A 20180-nucleotide genomic window follows, 5' to 3' on the forward strand; every position below is an offset into this window, starting at 1 on the left:
GATTATCGAATTTTAACACATAACTTACTCACATTAAACTATAATAATAGATTCTATGACACAAAAATAACCAATAGAATTAAACATTTTGGCATTTACAGGGTTTCTCAATTAAAATATTTTTTGATTATTAATCAAATATTGAGCGATAATTTGCCATCAATAATCAATCTCAATTTGGTGATCGATACCCAACCCTAGTAGAGAATAATACTAATAACCTAGACCATAGTCACTGATACAATTTCATTTGATTGTAGATAACAAATATGCTTCTGTAAAGTGATACATATAGCTAAATTGATGTATAAGCTGGTAAAGACTATAGACATTGAACATTAATATTTCAACAACCTTGAAAGATAAGACTTGCTGACTAAATCCTTTAATAATACACTACTATAAATATATGAACAAACATGTTTATAACAAAAGACAAGCTATAATATGACTAAATCCTTTAATAATACACTACTATAAATATATGAACAAACATGTTTATAACAAAAGACAAGCTATAATATAACTTACTTTATTATAAAGATGTATATAATTAGCTCTTGACCTACATAATTTAATTAATTTTAATTGACCTTTAGCTAGATTCTCATCAACAGTGTGGGTCTTGTCCCTGAAATGGTAAAAGGGATAATGTTCAACACATTTAACTAAGTACTTCTTGAACTTCATATAACAGACCAAAGCTTGCTATCTCTTATGACATAGCCTTCTGTTATCAGGAAGTTACACTATGGAGCCTTGTTAATAAGGAATTTTCAATATTTATAAATGTCTGGGCTCTTAGTTTTATTTTTTTTTCACTAATCCTTGCTACTAATCAATTCATATGTATAAAGACCATTCCTAAGCTAAGCACAAAACTTGCTGTGAAAATGACAAATTGGCAGAGGCCATGTTCTTTTATGTATGATTAAAATCAATTGTAAAATGAAAGAAATGTGGATACCTGCATAACACTTATTTATGGATTTTAATGCCACTGAAAGTGCTTTTGAAAGAAAGAACCTAAATCAAAACCTTCAAATGCTTCTCCTGTCACACAGATATGAACCATTTGTGATCTCATACAGACTTTAAAGAGTAGCAGGTCACCAGCAAACACGAAGAAAATACGAAAAAAGTGATATCAGTTTTGATTCTGGTGACCACCACACAAGGTCTGGTGTTTCTCACACTTATATCATGCTTATGGTAACCTTAACATGCACTGCAACAATTTTTGGCGGTGACCATGGCAGCATAGTTAGATTGACTTTCCTGTGTAGAGAGACTTAACATGTATATTGGCAAATATATTACCTGAGTTTTTTGATTGCCTGACAGGTATGTAACAATTGCTCTTGTAATTCATCATGTGATGTCATAGCATGGAAAAAGGCATCTGACTTGACAGAAATTTGTTTGGCTATCTGCACTTCTACTATATCTAAATAATGGCTTAACTGAAATAATAAACGAAATTAACAATAATAATAGGTAATAAAGATTCAATGAGATGAAGTTAATAAATTCAATTTTTATCCACTGTATATACTAGATAGTAAATATACACCTTTTCCTTAATAACTATAGCTCATCTCTATAAGACTACACTTTTTTTCTATACAAAACATCAAAATGCAAATGGAATTGCAAGAATCAAAGATGTCTGGCAGACATTAGGAATGCTGCAAATCAATGCTATTATTGTCCCGAATGCAAATACAAAGTTTAAGAAACAAATTTTGCATTTTTTAAATAAAAGAATTAAGAGAGAAATTGATGAATGGCTTACCTTTTCTTGTAGTAATTTAGAAGATTGTCTAGTAGTATTATTATCAGAATTAGAATCTATTAACCAGGGAAATACAGCACTAAACGTGTCCAGGTTTTCAAGACTAAAATTAGGTAACATAAATAACTGAAAAATAAGAATCAAAATCATTTAAAATAATTGTAATACCAGTAATTCCCTGTGAAAATGATGTCATGATAAAGCGGACATCATTATGACGTGTATGAAATTTCTCATCTTTCCAAAAATTTACTCATTTTCAGTTAAAATTTTCTATAAAATGAATATGCATTTTTGATTGTAAACAAATAGCTATCAATATTATATCAATGTTTCAAATATATCATTCCAGTCTTTTGAGCCTTTAATTCATAATCATTTCTAGAGGCAAAAGGTAAAATCTCCCAGTTGAAATGATTGTAAAAAAGTTTTCAATGATATTAAGTGATTTTGTTAAGGTTAGGTAAGGATGGCCATATGGTTTCTAATGCCCATCTTTTTGATGATGTAACTAATTGCAAAATATGCTTTATCATGGCCCTTTGCAATTAGTGATGTCTTCAAACACTTAGTTTAAGTGGAATTGCAGGAACCACAGACATTTAGAAAACATCTTTACAATCCCTATAAGAGGTTAATGATTCTAAAGAAAGTGATCCTTGCCCAATGAACCTAACGCACAAGATTACATGTCAAATAGTTTTTATGAAGATGCTGTTTGACAGGAATTTCAAATCATCTGTACACTATATCTTATTTAGTCTTCATTTATTTGAAGTAGAAATTCTATGTACGGTCTGAAAAGCCTCAAATAATGGGGCTAGCAAAATAAAACAAATCATTATTAAGCATCTGTTTTCATCAAATAAAATATCACACTTAAATGTAGAAATCAAAACAGAACCTGAAACATGTTGTTACTCACAGTTTCATGCTGTGTGATTTTCAGACAACTGACCTATTTCAGCATCACATATTTCAGACTGAAATGGGTCAGTTGTCTGAAGATTGCACAGATTAACAACATGTGTCTGGTTTTAATTTTTCTATATCACTCTAAAATTGACGTACATGTATCGAGCACTTTTTTTAAAGTGAATATATTTTGTTATTGTATTATTCAACTGAAGTATATTTGAAAATTGAAAATCTTACCTTTGGAACTTGATTTAATTCCTCTCTGTTCTTTTCTGAAAAAAAACATAAGGAAGAAAAAAATGAAAGCTATCTGATTAAAATTAAGCTTAAAACATGTATTATCTGCAGTATACCTGACAAGTTCCTTTATTAATTCTGATGAGATTAAATGGAAATTTTGTGATTTGTTTGATATTTTTGTTCAATGATCAATTTCTACACAACGCATGTTCTAGGTCATTACATGTAATCACCTAATCAGCAAAGTATTTACAAACTACAGGAAAAATGGCATATTCACTGTATAACACTGATTTGTATTATAAGTCCACAATTACTTACCTAATTCTTTAATATTATGAGAAGGATATGTGTCTTTTTCTTCTTCTTGTGCTAATCTTTTCAAATTTCTCATATGTTTTCTGTGGCGCTGAAACCAAAGTGGCAAAGTTTAAGTTTAATTACTCCAATAAGAGTTCTAAGCATTTTTAATGCAATGTACAATGAATGCAATGTTAGATAAGAAAATCAGCACAAACCTTCTTATACCTGGGTATTTAAAATGTGCACAGTATCTGATTCTATCTAACAATGAGTTTTATGACAAGAAGCACTGATAAGAAGCATTTTTTAGTTTAGCCACACTAGAAATGGAGAATTATTCAGATTTTGTCCAGTATCATACATATACAAATGTATTTTAAAACCCAGCAAAAAAAACTTATTTTAGACATGGCTAGATAGATGGCTTAGATGACTATAAACCAAAACATCTGTCTCAATTCCAGTCTCTGTTAGCTATTTGGATAGGTGTCTTGTTGGTGTAGAGACAGAAAAAATAGGTCCTGTAAAATGGGGACTTTCCGCATCTCCGCAAGTGAGAGTTTCAAACAACTTTTGGATACCTCGTATCTGCCAAATCAAGATTTATTTGGTAAGGTGAATTTTTGTAGTTCAGTCATACCATCATATTCTCCTTATCATTTATGTCATGTTTCCGGTTCAATCAAAGTTTTATTTAACAAAAATGATCTCGCACCTGCCATTTAAAAAAAAATTCAAAGGTCACAGAGTCAATTGATACTAACAAACGAAAGTTGCGATGATGTCCAACACTAATTTACAATCATCTTAAAGGTAATTCAATATTAGAAAAAACGCCCATTTGGAGGTGTGGAAAATCCCCATATAACAGGGCATATTTCTTCTGACTCTACTCCAGGAATAAAGGGATATTTTTCCGACTAAGATGACTACAGCTAATAAAACTTACAACAGAAGTCTTCTGTAAATAATGATCAAAATCATCAGGTGTAATTTCAGGGATGTAAGGTGAGGGATAAATTTCAGCATGGTCAAAGTCACTACCCCACGTTTTGGTGAAAAAATCAGTTTCTCGTTTAGCTAATCTGGGATTATTCAAGACAGCTGGTAGATTAACAGAGGCATTATATATAGTCCATTTAAACTGATCTTGTACAATACATGGCTCAGTATTAACAGATGACGCAGAATCTACACAAGGACTTATTCTTGCTACCACTTTATTCCTAGCTCCACCTGCAATTAGAAAGATATGACAATCGGCATATTAAATAGAGAAAAGGGTACAGCCTACAGCAAGATGGGCAAATAAGGCACAAACTAATCTAGATGGGCAATAAGTAACAAACAAATCTGTTTGCACTTTGTAAACAAGATTTATGGTCAAATTGTGAACTTACTGTGCTTTGAATTGATTATATTTGCACTACATGCATAGAAAAACATATCCAAACTCGAGTCCATCAATGTCAACAGGTATTTATGTTTATTTATTGCAATTATTGGATCAATCAACAAGTAGTGAAATGACCTTTCATTTTCTTGAAATCCATCAGCAATTTAATTTTCACAGATTGGCAAGAACTTTCACACCGATTGAACAGAGTCCATGCCTTGACTAACCTCCATGCCTTGACTAGTACACATTAGCCTTGCACCTAGTCTGCCAAATGAAATGTGAACCTAAATATCAATATTATGATTAGTAGAGGGTACCTTTACAAACTGTGAAACTTACCTGTGCCACTATAAACATGATCTTTGGCTACATGGTCTTCATAATCTTTGTCACTTACACCATCAACAGGTAAAGACTGACAAACATTATTCATTCCGTATCGACAAACATACGACCCACCTTCCTTGGTACAATGGAAGTCTCTCAAATGTTGACAGAATTCTCGGGGAGATTTGAACACCGATGTCTGTATATCTTTACAATATAAACATTTTTTCCACGGTACTGGTAGCTTCAGTGAGTCCAATTTAGTCGACATGCCTAAAACTCTTCATGTGTAAGATATTTAATAAGAATTCGAAACAGTAATTGGAATGTTATCAACAAAAATACTGTTTTTCGTGAAAATTTATTTACATTTTTTTCCACCGGAAGTCAGTCGTGGCCATTTATTAATAGACGTCTTTGCGCATATAAAATAAGGACATGGACTTGCTGTCAAAAATAATTTAGAATCGTCGATTTTGATGAAATTGATTTTCATAGTCCATAAGAAATTTACCTTTGTTTTTTTTTTTTAAATTGATATACGTATAGTAGAAACACTATGCTACAGGTAAATTAAAGAAGCGCTCTCTGAATTAATGGATATATTTTTGTGGATATATTCTTGATGACTATTTGTTTTAAAGGAATACTACGTCTTAGAATGAACATATAATTTAAGTTCTCAAGAATTGTCAATATGAGTATTATATTCATCTGTGAACTAAGAACTTACCTGGTATCATAAAGTTACAACAAATTCCCCTATAAAATCGGAAAATTCATAAAACTAAGTCATTTTTAAAAAACCGCCTAATCTTGATATTAAGCCTTTTTCAATAGTTAATTGCATATTTATGAATAATTACTAAGTTTTTTTTGATTTATCACATTAGATAAGGATTCTGTTATGTTTTTTACGACACCAGGTATATCTACTGATGAATATGTGCTCTTATTGGCCAAGTTTAAAATTCTAAAATTTTATGTCCATTCTAAGACGTAGTATCACTTTAAATTCATAATCTTTGAACTGAACATTATGAAGAAAGATTTGGACGAACGATCATTACATGAATTGAGAAAAGAGAGATGGGTTGAAAATCACGAAAAAAAAATCGGAAAATAGATTCCACATTACAGAAGGGATTTTCTGCCTGTTTGCTGACAACGAAGAATATCAGAGTGTAAATAAAACAACTATCAACTTTTAAAAGACCACGCACTTTTTTCTTTATTCTGACATTTTCTGATTTTCTACGTCGTATAAAATATTATCAAACTTTGTACGTAGGAAGTAATTTGTATTAGCATGAATCACGTACGTAGAGGACCTACTATAATTCTAGAAAAACCTATCACAGTAATCGGAATATATTAACATTTCACTTTATCGTATCCAATGTGTTTACTGATATACATTGTACTTGGTAGCAGCCACAGGGACTCGATTTCACTTCACAAGCCTGATAATGGGTTATATTCTCGAAAAAAAACTTGCTGATTGTTTGGATGAAGCTTTTGGAGTGTTTACCTTTGACAAAAAATCCTTTCAAAGGTCACTTTTGCTTTTATACAGCAGGTGCAGGCCTTGGGAGAATGATTTGACTTTTATAATCTTTGTCTTAGCACACATCAGCTGAAAAGTGACGACTGTGACAAAGTCTCGCAGCCCCGAGGGCACGTTTTTCGGGTAAAAATCTCATAAATTGGTTAGAAATTCAGATATTCCCCCCCCCCCCCCTGGAACGCAAACCTGGTTCTGCCACTGGTCTGCAGTCGATTTTGTTGAACTTTTATTCATTCATTTATTTGTCCGCTGAGCACTGGGCTGAACTATTTCTGAGGCACTAGCTCATGCAAATACCCGATGGCAGTAAACTGACCAATGACAAGAGAAAATCTGAAATCTGACCGACACAATGTTCTGACCACTGTGTAAATTTATTACCACATTATCGAGGCCTTCCCTCTATTATCAAATCGTTACTATCATCATACTTGACCTTCTTTAATTAGAAATTTATTCAGAATTAAACTTTCGAGCAATGGTGGGAGGTTTTCACAATGAGAGAGGCTTTAGGAACCCTGATAGCTCTTCATCCTAACCAAAAAAGTCGACATGTTTGATGCATTGATTTTAAGTCCTAATTAAACTCTGGTTGATAAAGGCTAATAAAGAGGGACAATGTGATAAAGTGTGCAATGAGGAAAACCGTTTATCCAACCGACACAAAACAAACTTTTATGTAGGCCTATTCTCAAAGTGTGGCAAAAGGGCTCCTATCCTTACGACTTGAGTCCCTTTTACACACCATTGACAATTCCCACACTAGGTTAATAACCAATTCCGGGAAATTCAAAAGAAAACCAATTCTGACTTGAGCCAAGCACAGTTTACACGATGGATTCGAGTCGGAGAAAACCGATATGTATCTTCACACAAACTGAAATCTGAAATTCAAAGTCCAAAACAACAGCAAACTTCTTAGGACAGACTTTTGGGCACACTTGGGTGGGTGAATGACAAAGCTTGATGTACATGAAAACAGTAATCGTTCTCTGTCCATTGTACACGTCTGCTCAGGTGCATACATGCACACGTTCTAACAAAATAATACTGCTGTAAAATATTTAGCACCAATGATAGGAAATATATATACGCTCGTAATTGATATTTTACTTTTATACCGCGATATAATACATAATCGGTGTTATTTAATCTGCAATTTGAAGGCAATCGTGTCCGTTATCATTTTTAAATCGTATTGGCATATGAAAAAACAATATTATACAATTGTTGACCTTTAAAGAGGCATATTTCTGAGCTTGTCGGTGCTTCGACTATCTGAACTGAACTATAATACACACACACACACTTTCAAAGTTTTTATAAATTTACAAAGTGAAGGCATATACTGTGCTAATTTTTGTGGCTGTCGGTCCCCTCACCTAATTTTTCTTAGAAACGCCACTTACTACAGTCGTCTGATTGAAAACTGGAATGGTGCAAATCGATGCTACCAGTTTCCCCGATAGCCTTCACACAAAAAATTAGAAAACCTCTTTACAGTCCCTTTAAAGCAATTGCCCTCTTTATGCACCAATCATTCTTACTGTAGTAATTGTATTCTGCACTGCTTGACATCATATATCGCTTGAAGTCGCATTAAGTGAGTAGGATGAGATGCTGGACATTAAGTAATATTTTGGAATTAGTATGCACATATCTGCCCACTGATGTTATTTCACCCAGAAAATGAACCAAACGGACCTATTTGTGGATTTGTCTTCAAAGCTCACACTAAAGGTCAAAGTTGCTGATATTTGGTACAGGTTTGATAATAACAACAAATTGGACGATGGAATTATTTGTTTTAACACTGTGGTTTGGTAAGTACATTGTCTTACTATTTCCATTGAAAAGGGAATGTGAAGGGTTTGATATTTTTTAGAGGATTATTCTCAATCTGTAACGATTGCTAAAAGGTTTTGCAAACCAGTAAACCGGTACAATGCAGCACGAATTTATATTTTAAACAATGGTTTGTCATGTGAAATGAAAAGTCTTTTTTTCAATGATGCAGGACATATGAAGTGCATCAATTATTCATTGATATGACACATTTGGTCTAGATATGTTGATTAGAATTGAATTCTTTTGCTTTTGAAAATTCCATATTTACTTGAAATCGAAGCTTTTTGGCAGTCGGGTTTTTGCACATCTCTATAATGTCGTCTGGCTCGAATGGTGTTGTGTGCTCTGTGTAAATAACGAACATAAAAGCCTCACACAGCCAGGTGACAACTGGTTGACGATTATGTACTTTTGATCCAGCTGCCAACTCCTTTCATATCGTATTTCTATTTTTATTGTAGGGATTCTCATTGTGTCCACAGAAGCAGCAATTAAAGTTGATCCAAGAACTAGACTGAGGAGATGCTTTTCAAATTCATTTCGAAATAGACGACGTTCTGTTGAGGATGACAAACCCATTTCGTTGAGAGAAGTACTTGATTTTGAAAAGAAGTTGGATTTCAGTCCGCAAAATATCTTCAAGTCGTCACAGGGGAACACTATTATCAAGTTCAAAGAGACCGTTAATGGTAAGAATGTATTTGATGGAGAAGTAACCGCCATGTTAGATAAAAATGGCGTCGGGATTGACGTATCTGGTTTGTTTTTCGAAGACATCAATGCCAAAGAACTAAATGACCAACGAAAAATATCCATCACAGAGGCATTTAAATTGGCAAAGCAGATTCATGGTCACACAGGCGAAAAGATTCACCGGTTTTCGCATGAACTGGATATATTCATTGGAAATGACTCAATTTCACATTTGGCTTATTTTATCGATTATTTCGTTGTGGTTCAAAATATTCCTCAGAGACCGATCACTGTAGTCGATTCTAAAGATGGAAAAATTCTTCTGAAATTCAACAATTTGGAAACTTGTAAATACTCGAAAACGATTTATGGAGGGAACCGGAAACTTGGAAGAATCCCATACAGCCACTTTTTCAACTGCCAAAATGTGGACAGAGAGGGCAATATGTGTTCCCTTGAAAATGAGTTCGTTCGGGTAATTGATATGAACTCTACTGTGAACGATAGTATCACCGAAAGTGCAACATTTAGGTGTAACGAAACGTATATAGATTCTGTGAACGGTGCGTATTCTCCCGCCTTTGATGCCTTTTTCTATGGTACTACTATAGCACGCATGCTTCACGAATGGTACGACGTAACACCAAAACGTAGACCATTGTTACTGCGGGTGCATTATAGCAAAAATTTAACGGATGCGTTTTGGGATGGACGTTATTGTTCATTTGGGGATAGTGAGAAAAATAAGTTTTATCCTATGGTTTCTATGGACATCGTCGCTCATGAAATAGGCCATTCCATAACAGAGCAGTATTCAAACTTGCTGTATATGGGTGAATCAGGAGGCATAAACGAGGCCTTTTCCGACATGATGGGCGAGACTGCTGAGTATTACGTTGGCATGTTGGACTGGATGGTAGGGTATTATGTAACCAGACAGCAAAAGGCATTGAGGTATTTCGACGATCCCACTATGGACAATCGGTCAATAACTCACATAAGGGATTACTATGAAGGTATGGACACTCACTCGAGTAGTGGAATATTTCGAAAAGTGTTTTACGACCTCGTGAAGCGTCATCACATTCCAATCAAAAAAGTCTTCCAAGTGTTTCTGCACGCAAATCAGATCTATTGGCATAAGATGAGTTCATTTGTGAGTGCGGCTTGTGACGTCATGAAAGCTGCTCTGGATTTGGGAACTTGGGTCAACCGGTTTGCTAAGGCCTTTCGGCAAGTCGGAATCGAAGGTTGTAATGTGGAAGAACACATATTTTGGTTACGAAGTGACGAAGTGTACAGTGACATCTACGTTTCAGAAGACACAAAGCCTCTCTTTGGATTTTCTGCTCCGCCTTGGGCGCGAAAAATACTCATAGAAACCATGGGAGACGTTACAATAGATATAACATTATACCATGCCGGTCTGCTCTCGGAAGAGTACTACATTTTAAAATCAGACATAAACTTTTTGGAGTATGATATTAATGGCAGTGAAGGGAGCCATTATTTCATTCAATTGGGTTCATCTCAAGAGGAAGTGACATTAGGTGTTCGCATTAGAGTACGTTATGAATGTGTGGAAGTGTATAAAACTGAAGATATATTAAACTATTTAAATTACCAAAAGGACTGTAAGAAAGGTCGTTTTTTTGTCAGTCAGAAATTATTTTGATTCAAGTTGTGTAAATGGAATTTATAAAATTTTGAGTAGGAAAAAGAGATTTATTTTGAATTTTTCTGTCATATACAACTACCACAATAGCTCACGATGTTAATTATTTATCAAACATCAAATAACAATATTATGAGGTCTGGAAAACAAATTTCTAAAAGATAATGTTTTTCATTGGTGGATGTTATTAGTAACCCATAGACAATTTTAAACTCTCACTAATATTTTGGGGAAAATATTGATGAATGTCTTTTCTAAAGCTTATTTGGTTTGGTAGTATTGCTAGGGTTCGAACGAGACAACTTGACTAGCCGATTGGCTATATATGGGTCAACGCACGTGCATGTATTTCCGTAGCTCGATTATGCTTCCCTGTCATTAATAATTATTGAAATTTGATTTACCAACAACAGGAGAAATTGGCTCGGCTGTGATATGCATAAAATAGAATACATGTATGACTTGAGTAGAACAATTGGTAGGACAAACCTGTATCATGTGATACACAATCCACCGCTATGACATCACGGCGGATCTCTCCTACTGCCATAAGACAATGGGCTCGTCACTAGCCGATTGGCTATATCTAGATCAACGCACGTGCATGTAATTGACAAGAAAGACGATAATATAGCCATGAGTTTGAGAGATGTTTTCAGTTTTGCTGATCATTCGTAAGTTTACTATTCTTATATTATTCATCATCTTTGTTAATATTGATATAGGTTGTAAATGCTCACATACAACAATTTAGAAATTGATTACAGGGCAAAGGTGAATGAGTTCGGGATACGAATGGAAGTATAAGCCAAGATATAGGTATAATTCATAATTCCAATTTTCTAGTAGGGAAGTGTGTCTATTTCAAATATGAAATCAATGAATCTTATATTACTATGGACCTGAAGACATTCTAAGACAAATGACATAAAGTTGAAAATTTCATTTTGAATATTTATGAAATTATAGAAAAAATTCAATTCAAAGCTCAATGTGGTCAGAGAGTAATTTCTCTTCAGGTCTTGACGCCCCCTCCATATTGTGTTCAAAAGGAAAAGTTATGCTTAATTTAAAATAAGTTTTAAAAAGATAATAACAACATTAAAGTGAAATAACAATCAAATGGATAAAAAAACAATATTTTTGTAAGGTGAAAAATTTGAAAGATAATGTGTAATAATTTATAATTTAAAAAGTTAAATATATAATTTGGTATTCAATGCCATTTCATCATTTCATTTAATCAACCTTCATTGACTATCTATTTCATAATATAGACAACAATACAACTTGCATATTTCTTATAGTATTAGCTTACAACTGGTATGGCATCTTAAAGAGATTGTAAAGAGGTTTTCTAAAACAAATTATGTGTGTCAGGGACACTGATAGCATCATTCCAATTTTCAATCAGACATATATGGTTCCTGCAATTCTACTAAAACTGAAATTGAAATGGTGCAAATTGATGCTATATGTCCCCGATACACGTTTTTTTTTTTAGAAAACCTTTATACAACCCCATTAAGTTCTCAATGGTAGAAGTAGCTGAGGTTAAAATGTAGAACTGATATCCCCTTTCAAGTAAACAAGCTCCAGAAATTATTTAAATTTCATCAATAATTCCATTTCATTATAAGGCCGAATGTGGGATGTTGGGTCATCCGAAATGGCAAACAATCATTGAAAAGCAAAGTTTCCAACAGCATCTCATTTCTGGATATATGCCTCTTCTAAAGAACGAAATCACTACTACAATTCCCCATTGTCCAAGTAGTCCCTATCAACTCGACAGTAAAGGGACTAGTCCATAACAATCAGACAACCGAAAAGCAAGAATTTTACCAGTAAATTGTAACAAGTAAATCACAGTCTATGTTTATCACGAATTTGCATCTCCTTGAATTTAAAATGACCTGAAGCACAACCATGGTATATTGCCGGAAGAAAACACAAATGTTTAAAAAAAAATAAAGAAAAAATGGCGGATATTGGAATGTTTCGGAACAGATTCACGCTGACATATCCGTAGAGTTTTTTGGTTTGTTGTCTTTCCAAGTGAAGATTTCAAATGTATTATTGTACATATGGGAACTAGAGCTCCGCCAAGGCACTCCCAAACAGCTTTATGTATTATTCTGTAGTCGTAGTTGTAAAAACCGGACGCCTGAATGATTACAAAATTGAGAAAAAAACAGTTTTCAAATAATATCTAAATCTCTATCTTTGATATGCAATTTTTTCTCGTCGCCATCTTTCTTCACGTTCACATTGTCTTCATTTGAAGTCTTTGAAGTGGACGAGTTCCGGTGGTTACTTGTACGACCACTAGACATTGTACCACTGCCTTCTTGTGGTGGAGAAGGTGATGTTTTGGGAGAAACTGTTTTTGGGGAATAATTGTCACTATTAGAGGAAACGGTGTCGTGCGGTGAGTTATATTTAGAACTAGGATAGGTGGAGATAAAAGAATAACTTGGAGTGGACAGCGGTGAAAAGAAACGAATAATATCACACATTTGGGCGTCTATTCGGTTAATTTTTTGATTGATCATATCCAGGTCCTCGCGAATTTCCAACTTGATGTTGATCATTGACGTTATCAGATGTTGCTCGGCTGACGTCAGCCCTCCTTTACTTGTAGGAAAACGCTCTTCTGTCTCTTCAACTTCGTCCAAACGATTGTTGCTCTTTAAAAAGCCACTATCAACTGATTCTGTTTTATGAAGATTTGATTTCATGCCCACGTTATTCGCTTCGCATGTGGAATCAATTTTATTAATGATATTCCATTTGTTGGTTTCCGTCTTTTCTGGAATAGTTGCATTGGTGCCGGTAAGATCATTCGTCGAGGCACTATTCCGTCCGATTTTGTTCAAAAATTTTCCCCAATTCGCCGGGCCGAGAGTATCGGATGACTTCTCTTTCATGAAGTTGGATAACGAGGGTTTTGGTTTGTGACCCATTTCTTCGTCTCCTTCTTTCTCGGTATGTTTGATGTCCGTTATTTTCCGGAATCTGGATATCAGTTTACGGACTGGATGGTCGTTTGATAAATCTAATGGCGGATCATTTTTTCTTCTCTCAGCTAGCTCCTTCTCTTTCTTCATATCGGCCACTTTTCTAAATATCATCTGTAATATACAAATAAATTCATAAATAATGGTTCGCGGACATAATGAGTCACGCACAAGAAAAAAATTGTTGAGAAGAGACGCCAGTACGAAGATCTTCCGTAGCTTTACAATATGCCGGTTCAGATCCATACCACCACTCAGATATGATTGGATTTTACATTTGCAGATTAGTAAAGCAAAAATATCCACATATTACAACAAAAATCTCGAGGATTATGTTTACCGGCTGCCTCTTGGTCTAATCTCTTTATATTTATCTGTAACCAGATTGCCACCACCCATTTAAAGCTTGGCTTGTAATGAATTAAAATTAATGGAGTTTTACGTCCTACTTCACTTGCACCGTCTGCACCTGATTCCGTGGGCTAATAAGGACGAATAAGGCAAGAATAATGGCATAGTCCGAAAGAAATATTCGATCCAAGATCATCATTTAACTTACCCTGTGGCGAAGATTATAAGTCAGTATCATGTTCCTGGAGAAAGAATTGGCAAAGGCGTGATAGAAATCAAGCACTTCCAGTAACTGGTCTCTTTTTATGGTATGTAGATCACAGTACGTTAGAGCTCTAACGTTAGCCATTGACTGACCAATACCAGTTTCCTTCCAAAAATGATCACCAAACACATCACCTTTACCTACAATAAAGTTACACAATGATAAAAATTCATAAAACTTGGTTTTCAAAGAAACCGCTATATAGCTAAGCTATATACATTGTAGTTATACATAGCTGCCTGGAATGCATGGTATAATGTTAACTCTAATGGTTGAACGATCATTTATAAAAATATTTCTTAAAGAACCCCAGGGGGTTAATCTTTTAAAAACGATAGTCTAGAAATTTCAAAATTAGAATAAAAAAATGTTCATGGATATACCAGTTGAAAAGAAAGACTATTTCAAGCGAGTTCTGTTTTGGTCAATGTTCGACAAGTTTCAATGAAATTGGGCTCAACGATTATTAATGGTATGATTTGCTCTATTCTTAATTATTAAAAAAATCAAAATATTTTGCTTTAATGTATCCGCACAATTCTTGTAGTACTAGAATACAAGTTATATCCCTTTATATTCAAATACTGAATTTGAACTGATGTGATCATCTTTAGTTACGGAGCTAAGCAATATACACGTTACTGCAGTAATTAATTAACGTATAGAATTCTGTGGAGACTGCCGCAACATTGTTGATAATCTTCCAAATACCTAGTCATGTAACTTGTTGGACTGCGAAAATGCAATACAAACGGTCTTTACAAAAATGCAATAAAAATACATTGGACATAATGCAAAAGGCAGTAATACTAAAAGGAAAATCAAAATTATGGTCCTACTTTTCCACTGGAGGACATTTAAGTATAGGTCTACTTACTTAAAATAGCAACAACTTCTTCATCTTGGATAACTTCCAAAGAACCGGACACAACAAAACACAAAGCATCTAAACTTTCCCCAGAGTGAAATATCAAATCACCCGGAGCGCTATGTGTCATATTGAAATGCATAGCTAGAGCTCTAAGACAACCATCGCTAGCTAGTCTGAAGGCAGGATGTTCAAGAAACACTTTTCTGTTTAGATGGACGCATAAATCTGCTTTCATGTCTTTTGGACAAAAATTAAGTACCTGTGAAGAAACAATACATAACGTCATTGATCTCCATGTTAGAGAATGCGTCAATTTAAAATACATTTTCATATTGCGAAACATTCTAAAACATAATATGGTGAAAATATGATCAAGGAGGTATATGATATATCTTAAGTCTAACGGGGTTCCAAACCTTTTGGACTACTTCTAGTGATGGAACCCGCTTTTTAGTGGACAGATTCCTTTAACAATTTCAAATCAAAATTTGTCAGCCGATGTCAGATGTGCCAGCTAATGACACAATATTGGGGTTTCGCGAGATTTGGACGACATTTTGATAGTGATACTACAATATGATTTCAGCCTACTTACTTTAGTTGCATCAATGCCTTTAGTGATAGCCCAAGTTGATACAATATAATCCATAACTCTTTCACTGAGTGATTTCGGTACATCATGTAACTTCATAAACTCTCGTACACTATTCAGCATATCATGGTATCGAGCAAAACTTGCATAAAATTGTTGAAATATTGTTGTCACGTTGGAGAAAATGGTGGCATACAACAATGCTAGAAAGATAACAGAATATGTATAGTTACGTATATAAACAGAATATGTATAGTTACGTATATAAACAGAATATGTATAGTTACGTATATAAACAGAATATGTATAATTACGTAAATAAACAGAATATGTATAGTTACGTATATAAACAGAATATGTATAGTTACGTATATAAACAGAATATGTATAATTACGTATATAAACAGAATATGTATAGTTACGTATATAAAAGATTATTGAAACAACATAAAAAAAAATGTGAAAATCGACAGAAAGGATAACATCCAAGTGATTAAAGGATATCAATAAAGCTGCTTCACCAGTTCATCAACGGAGACTTCCCAAGAAAAAATTCTTATTGTTTTAGAATACGAAAAATTGTGGGCTACTGTTGAATACAGGTTATGTTTGTGCTTTCTCATTATTTTAGTTCAATGAGATTCGGTTGTTTCGATTTTGTTCCACGAATCAAGTAGTTCAACAGCAAAACAAGTGGTAGAGACAAATGACACTGGAAGTTGTTGGTGGTTTTCACGACCATAGCTGATTATGTAACATCGATTCCCATAGCAATTCTGGTTTCAAAATTCAAAGATTTTACATACTCGTACGAAGCTTTCAGGGCTTTGCTAGCCCTTAAATTGTGATCGACCGCATTATTAGAAAAATTCACTATTATTTTTGGTGCCAAATGGACATAAAGCGTTCGGCTATATTTGTAAATTTGTCAGGTAAACCGCATAATAATTGTGTACTACTTACATCCAACAATCATCATGAAGGCAGAGAAAAGCTTTTCAGTTTTGGTATTAGCAGCCACATTTCCAAATCCCACTCCAGTCATACTCGACAGTGTAAAATACAACGAAGTGAGATACTTCATTTCAATATCAGGACCTCCCACAAATTTATTAGTCACATTATTAAAAATGAACGGTTCTTCAGTGGTGTTTGCCAGATGAGGCAGCCATCCATAGTAGATATGACCACGTAGTTCAGCAGATCCAATTGAATACCAGATACAAGCGAACCAATGGGCAAATAATATGAACACGAGTATAAGTAAGATCAACATAGCAGCTCCATACTCCAAATAATGATCAAGCTTCCTTACTACTCTTCCCAGACGCAGCAAACGCACAACTTTAAGAGCACTGAAGAGGGTACTGATTCCCTGAAATAAATGGAGATCAAATTTCTTAATTTCTTGAGACAGTCGGCAAAGTGACAATTAGATTCAGACATCTATGGTCCACTATCAGTACAAAGGGGTTCAAGTGATATACCTGAATAGGACCTAATGAAGTCAAAGGCAATGAACATTACTACCAATGTGCATTCTCTTTATGCATGTCGAGATGCTTATGTCATCATGTGTTACGTAAGGATGATCTTTCTTTGTATCTTTGGTCAGAAAATTCATCAGCAGTATTAATCTATACGTAGAGGTCAGTGCAGAAGCATCGGAAGCAAGAGGTACTTACATCATCAACATATTGGAAGGCATTAAACACATCATACGGTAGACAGGATAACAGATCAATTACAAACCAACTCTTCAGATAATGCATTCGAATCACTTTAGGGTCCGATATTACTTCACCACTTGGGCCCACAAACGACGTGTGGAAATTGAGCACTATGTCCACAAAGAAAACCACGTCCACCATGCTGTCGATCACAAGCAAGGGCAACTGATCCATAGTTTTTATTTTAAATGCAGCATTAAAGGGGACCATTATGGCGGTGTAGAATGTAAGGATCAGTATGATCCAATCCCAGATAGTTTTAAATAAACAGTAGTGTAGGATTATGTGTGGCGGGGTTTTAGGTGCTTCTAAACGATATTGTGGTAAAACATCAGCATTTAGGTTCATCATCTGAAAAATGTAAGTGATCATTATTATTGTAATGAATGGAAGCAATTCACGTTGCTAATTGGTATTCAGAACTTTGATTTCTGATAACTTTTTGGAATTTATTTACGATCTAAAGCTTTATTCAACCGGCACGGAAATGGGTGTTAAAATAACTTCGATTGTCATCAACAAAATCTAACTACAAGAAGAAGCTACAAGGGAATAGAAGCAACCAAGAGAGTTTGGTGCTGGCTAGTACATTTGTAGATTCCAGTATCTTAAGTTGGAAACTTTAGATTTCGGGACATATTTTGAACTTTCACCCTTGTACTTGCCATCGATTACTTTATTTGAGCCCAGAAAGACGCATGTCGTTACATACTGTCACACGAAAGAATAAGACGTAACCTCCTGTTCATTTAAATATTCTCAATTCAATTCTATTTCTATTACATCGTTATGTCACGATAGTTCAATTCAGGGCAGTAGTGGGACTGAATTGTTTGGAGGGGCAAATAATATTAGAGGAGCAAGGGTTGCAATAATGGAATTGGTCAGTTGTCAGAATTTTTTCAGGGGGAGGGCAATTTAATTTTTAACGCCCCCCCCCCTCCCATTTTTGCACCCTGTATCTTCGGGTCTGTTCTAAGAATATGACTGTGGTGTTCGACGTTTCAATTTGACAATTGTATTCCAGTTCCATCATATGTAGATTGTAGCAAGCAGAAAATAGAAACGGGACAGTCGTTATGTGTTTTAAGTTGTTACAAACCGTGGCTATAGGTGATGGTTTTGAATTGTCGAACTTTGTATTTGGAATGTTGGATGAGAACTGTAGCAGTGTTGATCGATTTCGGGTCACTGATCGTGCTAATCTTGCAAATTTACTTAAACCTGTTAAGATATGAAAATATAACATTGATTATTTCTTATCAAATTACTAAGAACAGCATCCGAAGCTATGCCATGTAGCTATCATGATTATGGCATGCCATCTACATCGAAACTATCTTGCACTATTTAAAGTTAGCAGAATGTAAGTGGTGCCTAATATAGATAGGCATGTCAAAGTGACCGTTTAACAGCCAATCTTATTTATTTTTGAGATAAATGTGGAATTTCAAAAATAGTTATTGGCATGTTTACAATGTGCAACCAAAATATGGCATGGTTGGTTTTACACAGAATTATTTCCAGAGTATTTAATGTGTCTTTCTGCTGCATTTTCAGTCAATCAAAGACATTTTTATTAAAAGGCCCCATATCCTGACTAAACCCAAGGAGTTTTCATCGGCTACTGAATCTAAATCATTTCAATATTTTGAATAATCGAATGATCAATTCGAAATTCGAATAATCGTGTTTCAAATTCAAGCAGTTACCTTTTCCACTTTCATCATCTATAGGCTGTTTTAAGGCTGTTATGTCTTTAAAGGTACACAGAAATAACACAACTTGATCCTTCTCGTTTTTAATAGGAGCGACATATAACATTAACCATAACGGTGTTCCTAAATGAAGGAGATAAGCAAGGTTTTTAAGATACTAAAGTGCATTCCCTGTATATAGCATTAAGTACAATTGTGGGTATTAACCACGCCATTTCACAGGACAAGCTGTTGCTTGGATTCTGCGAACATATAATTATGTTATTTGATCGTTTTCGTCATTATTCAAGACGCATTACTAGTAATGGATAACCCAGGGAAGGTTAATGCCAAGAGAATAGATCAAGAACTAGCCCGTAAATGCCACCGGAAAATGAATTTAAAACATAGAAATACGTACGGTTTTTCTTGTATAACAGGATTTCCACATGTTCTTGTTCAAGACTTTCAAACGCATCTTCCAGTTTGGCGATGGTTTCATCATCAGTGAGATCTCCATACATAAAGCTACATGTACTGCTCTTCTGCATAACCTCAGCTCTGTTGTATCCAGATAGCTTACAAAACCCATCATTACAATATACAATCGGATAGTCGACTATTCTAGCATTGGCCAAAAGAAAGCTGTTATCTGCAAAATAACAGGGAAAGATTTTAAGATTTATGAACAGTGTAAAAGTTGTGCCATAAGCAAGTGGTTTCTGTAATTATGTTTCCACACAAGGTCAAGGCTTCTACAGTCTATACGAAATGACTGTAATTACTGTTAGGTTTTCAAGACAGAAATTTAAGCCAAATTCGAATAATTTCACCATATATATAAGCATATACATGGTGCTAAGGTAGAAGAGCTATAAATGACCTGGGT

The 20180-nt window shown here is 34.5% G+C and overlaps 3 protein-coding genes across 3 annotated transcripts in view; 1 reads left to right on the forward strand and 2 right to left on the reverse strand.

The window, feature by feature from the left end:
• LOTGIDRAFT_229439 (hypothetical protein) overlaps positions 1-5253 on the reverse strand; it is a gene marked incomplete at both ends in the record, with an annotated part of 16821 nt that extends 11568 nt beyond the window's left edge. The window contains 7 exons of the mRNA XM_009065428.1: positions 532-631; positions 1321-1463; positions 1796-1921; positions 2951-2985; positions 3275-3362; positions 4206-4492; positions 4995-5253. Coding sequence (XP_009063676.1) covers positions 532-631; positions 1321-1463; positions 1796-1921; positions 2951-2985; positions 3275-3362; positions 4206-4492; positions 4995-5253 — 1038 coding nt within the window. The remainder of the gene's footprint in view (positions 1-531; positions 632-1320; positions 1464-1795; positions 1922-2950; positions 2986-3274; positions 3363-4205; positions 4493-4994) is intronic.
• A 3088-nt stretch (positions 5254-8341) lies between these two features.
• LOTGIDRAFT_154924 (hypothetical protein) lies at positions 8342-10765 on the forward strand (the record flags this gene model as incomplete). Its single annotated transcript, XM_009065429.1, has 2 exons — positions 8342-8372; positions 8859-10765. 2 exons carry the CDS (start codon positions 8342-8344, stop codon positions 10763-10765), a joined length of 1938 nt encoding a protein of 645 aa, XP_009063677.1.
• A 3008-nt stretch (positions 10766-13773) lies between these two features.
• LOTGIDRAFT_107737 (hypothetical protein) lies at positions 13774-19944 on the reverse strand (the record flags this gene model as incomplete). Its single annotated transcript, XM_009065430.1, has 9 exons — positions 13774-13899; positions 14345-14541; positions 15279-15531; positions 15868-16067; positions 16828-17239; positions 17550-17945; positions 18697-18818; positions 19307-19435; positions 19713-19944. Coding segments are annotated over 9 exons (2067 nt in total), but the record flags the coding sequence as incomplete, so codon positions are not given.
• Between the last annotated feature and the right edge of the window lie 236 nt (positions 19945-20180).

This window comes from Lottia gigantea, assembly GCF_000327385.1.
Source record: "Lottia gigantea unplaced genomic scaffold LOTGIsca_7, whole genome shotgun sequence".
Taxonomy (NCBI): domain Eukaryota; kingdom Metazoa; phylum Mollusca; class Gastropoda; family Lottiidae; genus Lottia; species Lottia gigantea.